Source organism: Micromys minutus, assembly GCF_963924665.1.
Source record: "Micromys minutus genome assembly, chromosome: 1".
In the NCBI taxonomy this organism is placed as follows: domain Eukaryota; kingdom Metazoa; phylum Chordata; class Mammalia; order Rodentia; family Muridae; genus Micromys; species Micromys minutus.
Genome location: NC_137969.1, coordinates 91,033,430 through 91,045,827, shown reverse-complemented (window position 1 = coordinate 91,045,827; position 12,398 = coordinate 91,033,430). Strand labels below are relative to the sequence as shown.

At 34.7% G+C, this 12,398-nt stretch overlaps 1 protein-coding gene across 1 annotated transcript in view; it reads right to left on the bottom strand.

Annotated features, from left to right (window-relative positions):
- The window catches only part of MFSD14B (major facilitator superfamily domain containing 14B), a 58,889-nt gene that overhangs the window by 28,926 nt on the left and 17,565 nt on the right, over positions 1-12,398 (bottom strand). The window contains exons 3-5 of the mRNA XM_080916991.1: positions 10,432-10,494; positions 5,264-5,391; positions 568-682 (exon numbers count right to left, since the gene is read on the bottom strand). Of these exons, the coding sequence (XP_080773117.1) occupies positions 568-682; positions 5,264-5,391; positions 10,432-10,494 (306 nt within the window). The remainder of the gene's footprint in view (positions 1-567; positions 683-5,263; positions 5,392-10,431; positions 10,495-12,398) is intronic.

Sequence of the window (12,398 nt, the reverse complement as noted above, 5' to 3'; positions counted from 1 at the left end):
CTTTTTTGCCCTTTGTAACTATAATATCATTAACATGCTGAGAGAATGGGATTGTCTAATATCGACTGAGAGAATGAGACTGTATAATATCAAATTATTTTAAAAATGTCTTCTATAACTTGATTTTTATTCAGCTATCTGCCAAATGAATATCCTTTTTTCCCTATAGTGTTATGTCTCAAATGAGTGCCTGAGATACACTATGGAGATTCTCACATTTCTCAAATTTATTTCTGATGTAATTTTAAATCTCAATTTCCAGTCAAGTTTAAATTAAATGGCAATTATTGCTCTAGTTTTTAGAACTTCTACAAGCTGGGCACCATGGTGGATGCCTGCCATCCTAGCTGAAAGCAGAGGGTGGAAGGTCTGAAGTTCAAGATACTTAATGAATTTGAGACAAGCCTGTCCTCAAAGTAACAAACATTTCTAAGACAGATAAATTACTAAACACCCATAATACTAGCCCTCAAGAGACTGTGAAAGGACGATCCTGAGTTTGAAGTCAACTTGCCCTACATAAGTTTTTGTTTCAAAACAAAACGAACAAAAAGTTTACCATCTTACCCATCCATACGCGGTACTTCTTTCGTGCTCTTGAGTGAAGTCAGCTACATAGGCAAAAATTACAGAGAAAGTGACTGAGAAGACTCCAGATACAGAAATCATGCCAAAATACCACCTATAAAAAGATTGTTTTAAAAAGAATATGATTAATGATATCATCTTCTACCAACTGAAAGACTATTTGAATTACTTAAGAGTTTTGTAATTAAAATCAAAGATAACCATGTGAATATTATACACTAATGCAAATAAACTCAGGTATCTGTATATATACTTAAAGGCAAATATAAAACTACCTGAAATTTTGACAATATTGAAAGAAGTACATGCTGGCAAAAAAAAAAGAAAGAAGAAAAAAAAAGAATGAAGGAAAATAAAAGTGCTAAATAAAAATTAAGGTTTTATGTATATAGTTTTAATCAATACAATGTTTCAAAAAAAGTACTAAATAAAAATTAAGGTTTTATGTATATAGTTTTAATCAATACAATGTTTCAAAAAAAGTACTAAATAAAAATTAAGGTTTTATGTATATAGTTTTAATCAATACAATGTTTCAAAGATATTTTTAAAATTTGCTAATTACTTTAATAGTAATGTAATTAATCATTAATAATATTATTTAAGTTTCAAATTTTGTTATTACTGTTATTGCATCTCAATGTGTGAGAAAGTGCAGACATGCATGTGACATCCTGTCTTGTCCAGGTCAGATATATGTCAGCTTTCTCCTTTCCGTGTGTGCTCTAGGTATTAAACTGAGGTCCTCATGCTTACGCTCAAGTGCTTTTACTCACCAAGCCATCTCATGGGCATCTTAACAGTTCTTGAGGATCAAAAACAATGACAAGAAGAAGCCCCCCCTCCAAAAAAAAAAAAGTTATCTGGGGCTGAAGAGGTGGCTCAGCAGTTACGAGCAATGACTGCTCTTCTAGAGCTCCCAAGTTCAATTCCTAGCGACCATACGGTAGCTCACAATGCCTGTAATGGGATCTGACCCGTTCTGGAATGTGTGAAGACACAGCACTCACTTAAGTGAGAATGAGCAGATACATGAATACATGAATATTTTAAATGTGTCTAATAAAACCTGATATGTCATTTTGGTATAAATAAAATCTGTTATCTAATCAATAAATCATTACTTTAAAGGAAAAAAAAAACCCTGAATAAAATAGAAATAAGGGCTGAAGAGATGGCTCACTGGTTAAGAGCACTGGTCCCTTTTCTAGGACCTGGGCTCAATTACCAGCACACATTTGGCGGCTCACAACTGTCTGTAACTCCAATCTCTGGGGATCCAGCCTATTCTTCTGGCCTCTACAGGCATGCACATAATACATAGACATACATAAAGCCAAAACATTCAAACACACTAAGTTTTCTAAGAAAGGAAAGAATGAAAAGAAAAAGCTAGCTTGAAACTCAATGAAAATTTACAACTCTTTACAAAATAGAAAAACAACTAGCAATTATCACTCTTATTAAAGATTATTTGCTAATAAAAATTTAAAAAGCAGTGAATACATAAAACCAAAAGGAATTAGGTAAAATTATCTTCAGATGACATTAATATGCCTAGACAAAAGATCAGCAACATGAATAGAATAATTTATGTTTGCAAAGAGGAAATTTTAAAAAACTTCTCTCACTAGAAAAGCATGATGCAGCCAACAGAATGTGGAAGGATCTTTACCAATCCCACATCTGATAGAGGGCTAATATCCAATATACACAAAGAACTCAAGAAGTTAGACTCCAGAGAATCAAACAATCCTATTTTAAAATGGAGTACAGAGATAAACAAAGAATTCTCAACTGAGGAATATCAAATGGCCGAGAAGCCTCGTCATCAGGGAAATGCAAATCAAAACAACCCTCAGATTCCACCTCATACCAGTCAGAATGGCTAAAATCAAAAACTCAGATGACAGCTGATGCTGGCAAGGATGGGAAGAAAGAGGAACACTCCTCTACTGTTGGTGGGGTTGTAATCTGGTACAACCACTCTGGAAATCAGTCTGGCTCCCCAGAAAATTGGACAAAGTACTATTTGAAGACCCAGCTATTCCACTTCTGGGCATATACCCCAGAGATGTTCCAACATATAATAAGGACACATGCTCCACCATGTTCATAGCAGTCTTATTTATAATAGCCAGAAGCTGGAAAGGACCCAGAGGAATGAATACAGAAATTGTGGTACATGTACACAATGGAGCACTACTCAGCTATCACAAACAATGACTTTACGAAATTCCTAGGCAAATGGATGGAACTAGAGACTATCATCCTGAGTAAGGTAACCCAGTCACAAAAGAACAGACATGATATGCAGTCACTGATAACTGGATACTAGCCCCAGAAAGCTCTGAATACCCAAGAAACAATTTACAGACCTTATGAAGCTCAAAAAGAAGGAAGGCCAAAAATATGGAAGCCTCAGTCCTTCTTAGGAAACAAACAAACACAAAAAAGAAAAAATGTGTATTCATCATATTATTATGTAACAGATTTTGCGAGCTATAATATTTTATAAAATAATTAATTAAAAATGCCATTACAGTAATAGAGAAAAAAAGAAAAGCATGATGTATTCGAATTCTGCAAAAATTATATGGTGGTTAGAAGATAAATTATGGTAGCCAACAAATTTACAAATATTAACAAGAATTCCTGATAATAATATGAATTTATTTTCTCATAGGTAGAACACTTCAGGAATACTTGCCAGGGACCAGCCCCAGCATTCATATACTGAGGTGGTACTCTCTTACTGAGGTAACTCTCTTACTGTTCTGGTGGCTGGAAGCTCACAGCTTCTGGCAATTTAACTATTACTGTTCTGATGCCAAAATAACTTTTGGCATTTTCAGAGAGAAATAAAAATAAAGAATGAAAGTCAGGTGTGTACATGTGCATGTGCGCTCAGGAAACACACACACACATACACACACACACTGGCTGGGCCTGACCACCTGTTTCAACAATTTCACAAGTGTACATGCATACTTACATACATACAAATAGACCTACATATGTATATATGTGCATATATATATATATATATATATATATATATATATATATAGACATATTGTAGACACTTATAAGCAGACAGACACATATGCATTTAATGAATGGAGCAGAGTCCCAAATGCCATACTATATTTCTTCTCTCTGGCCTTTTGTATCTTCTTAGACAAAAAAATCTTTATAAAATTAATACATGAATAAAATGTTACACAAAGGGGTAATTACAGAAAAATGTTGATATCAAGTTCAAAGTAGTGCTTCATTCTATAAGTTCATTATAAGTTATAAGCAATGGTTTCACATGGCCTTGCTTTATTAGAATGCATTTCTGTGGCTTCATCCTTAGATCTGACCTAGAATGAATGTTTTTCCTTGATCACAAATCTGTCCCAAGACTATTTTTCTTCTTGGAACTTTATGAAAGCTCATTGTATTCCTTATTATGCAGGCTTTACTTACTATTCTGTGCGGGAGGAGCACATTCTATCCTTGATTCTAACTATATTTTTCAGGCAAAACAACTAAAACTATATCCTTAAACTTTCTTCTTAAAATTATTTTAATCAAATTAGGAATCTGATAAAGTCACTAATTCATCTAAATATCATTAGTTCATCCAAGTTCATCTTTATGTTGATCTGCAGATTTGCCCAATAGGGTGGGATAATAGCTAGGAACCACTAGACTATATGATAGAGGCAGGAAAGGCATATAAACATTAAAAAGCAATCGTGGGATGAAGTCTCTGCCTCTCCAGAGCGCACCCATCACAGCCATGCAAAACGGTGGGCCATCTTGAGGAAACTTTCTTGCTTGACAGCCTTTCCTAGATGGCTTCTGTCAAATACTGGCTAAGATACTATTCCATGGTCTTAAAAAAAAATTAAATTAACTTAAATTAAAACAAGCAAAAAAAAAGAAGCTTGAGAAAATCCAAACTCCTCTAAGATAATTAAATTACCTGGATTCATTATAGCAAAAGAGAAAATTGATGAACTCATCTCATGTTTTAGAATGAGCTAATAGTCTTTATGGAGTTCACAAGTGAAATGATTCAGTGCCACGATGCAGTGAGATGACAAAAGCAGGGCAAAGTCAACCAAACTACAGTGGGAAGGGCAGGAACTGTGAGCACAGTCTCAGCACCAGCCCTCTACAACTGATATCTTGGCATACCAGCTGCTCTTAGAAACACCTCAAATTTCTTCAAGTAAAGTAGTTTGTTTTGAAATGGTTAAAGAATTATTTTGCAGATCAAAGTAAAGGTTGAGTTTATAAATGATTGAGATTCAAATGTTTTAGATTTTTTTTTTCTTTTTGGAATTCTGCATGTATATGATGAGCTATCCTAAGCATAGGGCCCAAATATAAAATAGAAATTATTCATGTTCATATTATTCATATTGTATATATTCCTTATACATAGTCTAAACGTCATTTTATACAATATGTGAAATATTTTTCATTTTTTAAATACTTGTTCATTATGATAAGATAAAGTTTATATATATTTGACCCAATCATAATTTTGCTATATCAGTGCTCAAAAACATTGGGATCATTTCACATGTTTGAATATTTGGATCAGGAACAGTAGCTGTTTTTACTTACATAGGACTCAAAACACACCAGTACGATAATGAAGAGTTCAGCAACTCACCATGGGCTAATCCTCATTAGTGGGATAGGGAAGCAGGTAAAGAAGACTGTGCCGAGGAGAAAAGGCTTCCTGCCCCAAACATCCGAGAGAGCACCTATCAGTGGAGCACTCAGGAAAGAGAGCAGGCCCTAGAGAATAAACAGAAGCAAAGGTTAGATTTAAAATGTGGTCCCTTTATTACTTATAATTCTTTCTTCCTAGATCTATTGGCTTCTATTCCTCTTACTTCTCAAAAAAGTATCATGTGATAATGAATGAAGAAAAAGAAAAAGAGTCCAACTTTTAGATAATCCCACCACCTCTCCTCCCAACCTTCATCAGACCTGCTGATCCAGAAGCATACAGAATAGATTCCCTTCCAGCACCCATTTTCCTTGCCTCAAGAATCTTCTGGGGCACGTGCTATCCTCGCTGAACTCCCATTCTCCCACTATCTTTCAGACCACCTGACCTGCAGATCTGGAACCATACAGCCTAGGGATACAGTCAGAGGCTTGCCACACCAGGATCATTAAGGTTAGGTTACCTCCTAATACCTACTATAACAAGAACATCCATGGACTAAAGCCATCAAGATGGCTAGAGGCCCATGATACCGCAAACACAAGGGCACCCACATTTGTAAAAGAAACATTGTTAAAGCTTAAATCACAATTGAACCCTACACCTTAATAGCGGAGACTTCAACACCCAACTCTCACCAATGGAAAGTCATCCAAACAAAAACTAAACTTAAGAAATAATGAAACTAACACACATTATAAATCAAATGGACCTAACAGACATCTACAGACTACTCCATCAAAACACAAAATATACCTTTTTTTCTGCACCTCACAGATCCTTCTCCAAAACTGACCATATAACCAGTCATAAAACAAGTCTCAGCAGACACAAGAAAACTGAAATAACTCCTGTATCTTATCAGAACACTGTGGATTAAAGCTAGTCTTCAACAAAAAACAGAAACACTAAAAAGCCTATGCACTCATGGAAACTGAATAATTCCCTATTCAATGTTCTCTGTGACAGGGAAGAAATAAAGAAAGAATTTAAAGACTTTCTAGAATTCAATAAAACACACCATGACCAAATTTATGGGAACAATGAAAGTGGTGCTAAGAGGAACATTCATAGGACTAAGTGACTCCATAAAGAAATTAGAGACTTCTTATCCCAGCAACTTAAAAATACACCTGAAAGCTCTTTACAAGAAAGAAAGAAAGAAAGAAAGAAAGAAAGAAAGAAAGAAAGAAAGAAAGAAAGAAAGAAAGAAAGAAGGAAGGAAGGAAGGAAGGAAGGAAGGAAGGAAGGAAGGAAGGAAAGAAAGAAAGAAAGAAAGAAAGAAAGAAAGAAAGAAAGAAAGAAAGAAAGAAAGAAAGAAAGACAAACACAGTATCCAAATTAAAATCAGAAATGAAAAGGGACACATAACAGACAGAGGAAATCCAAAAAAAAATCATCAGAGCCTACTACAAAAGCCTGCACTCTTGCATAACTGAAAAATCTTAAATGGTTTTCTAGACAGATAAATCAAGATAAGCTAAACTAGTCCTAAGCCCCTAAGGAAATAGAAGCACTCATTAAAAGTCTCCAAACATAAAAAGCCCAGGGCCAGATGTATTAGTGTAGAATTCTGTCATAGAAACAGAAGGAATGCTACCTAATCCATTCTATGAGGCTACAGTTACCCTAGTACCTAAACCACACAAAGACTCAACAAAGAGAACCTCAGTCTGACTTCTCTTATGAACATTGATGCAAAAATACTCAAGAAAATTCTCACAAACTGAATCCAGGAACACATCAAAACATCATCCATCATGATCAAGTAGGCTTCATCCCAGTGACACAGGGATGGTTCAATATATAAAAAAAATCAATCAATAAAATCTACCATATAAACAAACTGAAAGAAAAAATTGAATGATCATTAGATGATAAAAAAAGCCCTTGACAAAATTCAACACACCTTCATATTAAAAGTATTAGAGAGATCAGGGATACAAGGCACATACCTAAACATAATAAAAGCAAAATAAAGCAAGACAATAGCCAACATCAAATTAACTGGAGAGAAACTTGAAACAATTCCACCAAATCAGGGACAAGACAAGGCTGCCCACTCTCCCCCTATCTATTCAATATAGTGCTTAATGTTCTAGCCAGAGCAATAAGACAATTACAGGAGATCAAATTGGATAAGGAGATAAATTGGAAAGGAAAAAGCCAAAGTACCACTATTTTCGGATGATATGATAGTATACACAAGCAACCCCAAAATTTCTACTGGAAAAGAACTACAGCTGACGAACACCTTCAACAAAGTGGCTGGATGCAAAATTAACTCAAAGAAATCAGTAGCCCTCGTATATACAAATAATAAGTGGGCTGAGAAGGAAATTTAAAAAACAACAACCTTTACAACAGTCACACGTGATATAAAATATCTTGGTGTAACTATTACCAAGCAAATTTAAGACCTGTATGACAAGAATTTCAAGTTGCTGAAAAAATAGATCTCCTGTGCTCATGGTTTGGTAAGATTAACAGTGAAAATGGTCATTTTACCAATAGCAATTTACAGATTTAATGCAATTCCCATCAAAATTCCAACACAATTTTTATAGACATTGAAAAAACAATTTCTCCACTTCATATAGAAAGTTAAAAAAACCCAAAGTAGCCAAAAAAAAAAATCTTGAACAATAAAACAACGTTTGTAGGTATCACCAACTTCAAGCTGTACTACAAAGCAATAGTAGTAAAAACTGCATGGGAAAGATAACGTGTTACAGATACACTTAAAACAATCTAGTTTTATAGGAAGATATAATCTCCTAGATCTAGAACTTATATTGTATTTTAAGTACTGTTTTAAGTCAAATTCTCAGAGACAACAACAAATATTCAAATTGTTTTCAAAATACATTCTATGTAATGCTAAGACAAAATTTACAAAACCTGAACCTCTTCAGAAATCTTGTATTTCCTAAAAACCAGACTTTATCAGTAGGCTACAAACTTAAGAGTTGTAGATTAAATCGGACACTTGGTAATTTGATTTACTGAGCAAGTGCTTCCTCGGTACTAAATCTGCAGAGGCCAATTTGCAATTTTGAAAGGTTTTAAACTTTGCTGCCAGAGTGACAGCAAAAGTCTGGAGCCATGGGAAACAGTGCCAAGTATGACGTCCTTCAACCTCCTATGGAAACACAACAAACTCATAATTGACTCTGCTCTGGTCATGCCTGAAGATAAACACAAAAACACTGCTTAATTTAGTAAGTTCAATGAGTAGGCAAACTGTAATAATGGATACAAAAATAACAAAATTGGCTATATTCATATTAGTGAATTAATTATTAATATAGGTGGCAAAATTAGTCTGTATCTGATAATACTTTGAAAACCTTAAAACATTTTTGTTTACCTTCAAATTTATCATGAAGCTTGCAATGCCAACCAATGGCAAATGTAGTACAATCTGTATTTCTGAAACTTCATTTTTCCATGAAGTTAACATTTTATGACAGATTTTCAGTTTTCTTTAATAACACATAAAATATATAATATGTAAACCTAGTTTGTCCCCTAAATTAAATTCACTTTTGTTTTTTAAATGATAAATATATCATGAGATAAACTAGTGTGTGTGTGTATTTTTTTTTAAAAGAAATTTGGCTTGTTGTGTCAGGGTTTGGATGTGGGATAAGACAAAGTTTCATTCTGTGGTATATACTAGCTTGATATTTGTTCTGTAGATCAAACTCCTGAGCCTCTTACTTTGACTTCCAAATATTATAAGCATATGCCACAACTCCTAGCATTCCGACTTTTTACCTCTACCATGAAAACAAAACAAAACTTTCAGTTGTTAAATTAGTTAAGTATACTCTTCACTGCAGTTCAATATTAAAGTTCAGCAATTATTGAAATTCAGTGTTTATTTGTGCTCTTGAATAAACCAAGATTCTATTTCTACTAGTCTAGAATAACATTATGGGCTGAAGAGATGACTCAGTGGTTTTAAGAGCACGGACTGCTCTTCCAGAGGTCCCGAGTTCAATTCCCAGCAACCATATGGTGGATCACAACCATCTGAAATGAGATCTGATGTCCTCTTCTGGTGTGTCTGGAAACAGCTACAGTGTACTCACATAAACAAAATAAGTAATCCATAGAATGGCATTACTTTTTACTACTGCAGTCAGAATTCTTAAATCTTCTAAAATAAAATCTAAAGACTAATATTATTTTGAATTAACACTGCTCAAGTATGATTTTATTTTGAATTATGCTGACATACAGTATAATGTGCAGACAAGTATTATAAGCTGGAAAGGCTAAATAGAACTGTGATAAATTTTAAGGTAAAATTGTAAAACATAATATTTTAATCTTATTCATAAGTTTCTGATATATATTTTTATTAACACTGATATAATGAAAGGTTAATTTTGTCAAGTCAAGGAGAGCCAGGAAAGTTCTGGACTACACACTGGCCTGGCCATAAGACTGAAATCTCCAACTGGATTGTTTCTTTCTTCCTCAGTCTCAATATCCAAGAACACAGTAAATTCCTTTTATTTTGTTGCCTAGCAGAGCAATTAGAGGTTTATATAATAATTAAAATTAAACTCTTGTACACTATCATATATATATATATATATATTACATATATATATATATATGATATATATATATATATATATATATATATATATATGGCCTAGGCTTTTTGTACGTTTAACTTCATTTTTCTTTCAGCTATTCTGTTTGTGTTCTTCATCTGTCTCCTAACAATATCTCTTGTGGCTCAGCTCAACTCTCTCCTGTCTCAAGTGTTACCAACTGTCTTCTCTCTTCTCACTGTGCTCTCTCACCCTACTCTGTTTCCTGACTCCTACTCCCCTCCCCATCTCTCAGCCTCTGCTGGCTTTTTATATTCTCTCCTGTTCCCAGAATTCTAAAAGACAACCAACACTGAAGAACACAGTCCTTTAAAAGAGCCAGGCACAAAAAAATATATCATGCTAAAGCATGTAAAGAATTAACTGGGCTTTTTAATATTAATTATTTATGCCTTATAAGTATTTGCACTGTATTTAGATCTTTCTAGAGATTTCTGGTTTGAGCTCATTATAAATTCCCACAATTGTTCTTACCTTTACTCCTTGAATGAGACCATTCATAAGGAATGTGTGTTGAGGAAATGTTTCATGTAAAACCTATTAAAGCAAACAAACATCAAGATATATGCAAATATAAATTAAAGGTGAAGATTTTACACTTTATTATTGGAAGGCCAAACAAATAAGATCAACTATAAAGACAAATACTAAATGTAAATGAAATCTAAAAAAAAAAAAAACCAAATGAACAAACCGCTTCAGCCAGAGCTACAGAGTGAAACCTTGCCAAAAAATTAAAATAAACATCTTGAAGACATGCAGTAAGACAAGGTAAGTAAGCCCCAGCACTCATAGGTACTTTTGTCATAAATTACAATTAAAGGAGTAGCCACTAAAGAATATATTTTTTTGCTGCAACATAGGTGTTTATTCCCAAAGAATGATATAAAACTCAAGGATGGACTCATGTCCATTACTTGAGGGTAGTCCAAAAAAATTTCAAGCCTTAAATGTGTATTACAGTGATCCTAATCTAGCTTGTAAAAACTCAAAATTAGCTTTTAAGAAAAAGTTTTTCTCCAAATACAATGATTAGTACCTAATCAAAGATAACTATATATGGGGGAAAGATACTATAAGTAATAAATAACAAAAATCCGATTTAAGGGGGGGAAATTTCAGTGACTTGAGAGATGGTTCAGCAGTTAAGAGTACCTTATGTTCTTTCAGAAGATCCAAGGCTAGTACTCAGTAGCCACATGGGATAATTTACAACTGACTTCAGGGGAAAAGGCAGCCTAAGGATGCTCAGTCTGTTCCTGGCTTCCTTCAGAAGAAGATGTAAAACTTTCAGCTCCTGCCTAGACTCTGAACCTCTGAACCTGTAAACCAACCCCAATTAAATGGTGTCCTTTATAAGATTTGCCTTGGCCACAGTGTCTGTTCCCAACAGTAAAACCCTAACTAAGACAGAGGATAACTACATCTAAAAAAAAAACAGGAAATAAGTAATTCCATACCAGGAAAAACAAGGAACTGACAAACACAGACACAGACACAGACACACACACAGACACACACACACACACACACAAACACATGCAGATGGGGGGTAGGAGGTGGGGGACTGACTACTAACATCACCAACATCAAAATAACAAGAAGTAACTGTAGATTGTCCTGAAGCTGTTTGTGTTTTATTATTAATTCCACCTCCTCAAGAAGGGTTGCCTAGTTACATGACTCCAACTGAACCTTCCCATTTTAATTAGTAAAATAAAGGAAAGCCAGTGACTGGGTGGGGTGAGGGAAGTGGAGAGAAGGGAGGTCTAAGAGGTCAGAGATCATGGCAACATGGAGTTTTCCAAGGACCAGCTAGACCCAGGTGGGATTGATTGGTGTTTAAAAAAAAAAAAAAAAAAAAAAGCTTTGTGGCATTAAGGATTTTATAGGTCTAATATCTCATATAGAAGAGAAGTTTGTATCTTTGTCTATTTGATGCAAACTTGTTGTGTAGAGGGTTTGTGGATTGAGAGTTGAATATATAAGCCTAAGTGAAAAGCAATCAGGCTGTAGAGTTGTGTTTGTGTTGAGTTGTGGGATAAACGAACACCCAGCTTGGAGGTGAAAAGCAGGCGAAGGAAGACTGCCAAGGGAAGGGAGTTGCAGGGTCAGGGTTGGGCCGTGGGGGCTCGGACCGGGTGGCTCAGGCAGAGTGACGGAGGTTCGCACGGCTCTGTATCAGAGTCAGGCTTGAGGGGTGAGACCTCGGGGCTGATAAAGAGATAAATCATTTTATATTTTTTAATATTTACTGCAACAAGTAACAATCACTGGTCATTAATATCTCAACATCAATGGACTCAATTCCCCAATAAAAAGACACAGACTAGCAGAATGTATGCCAAGACAGGATCTATCATTCTGCTGCATACAAGAAACGCATCTCAGCAATACAGATAGACATTACCTCAGAGAGAAGGGCTAGAAAAAAGTTGTCC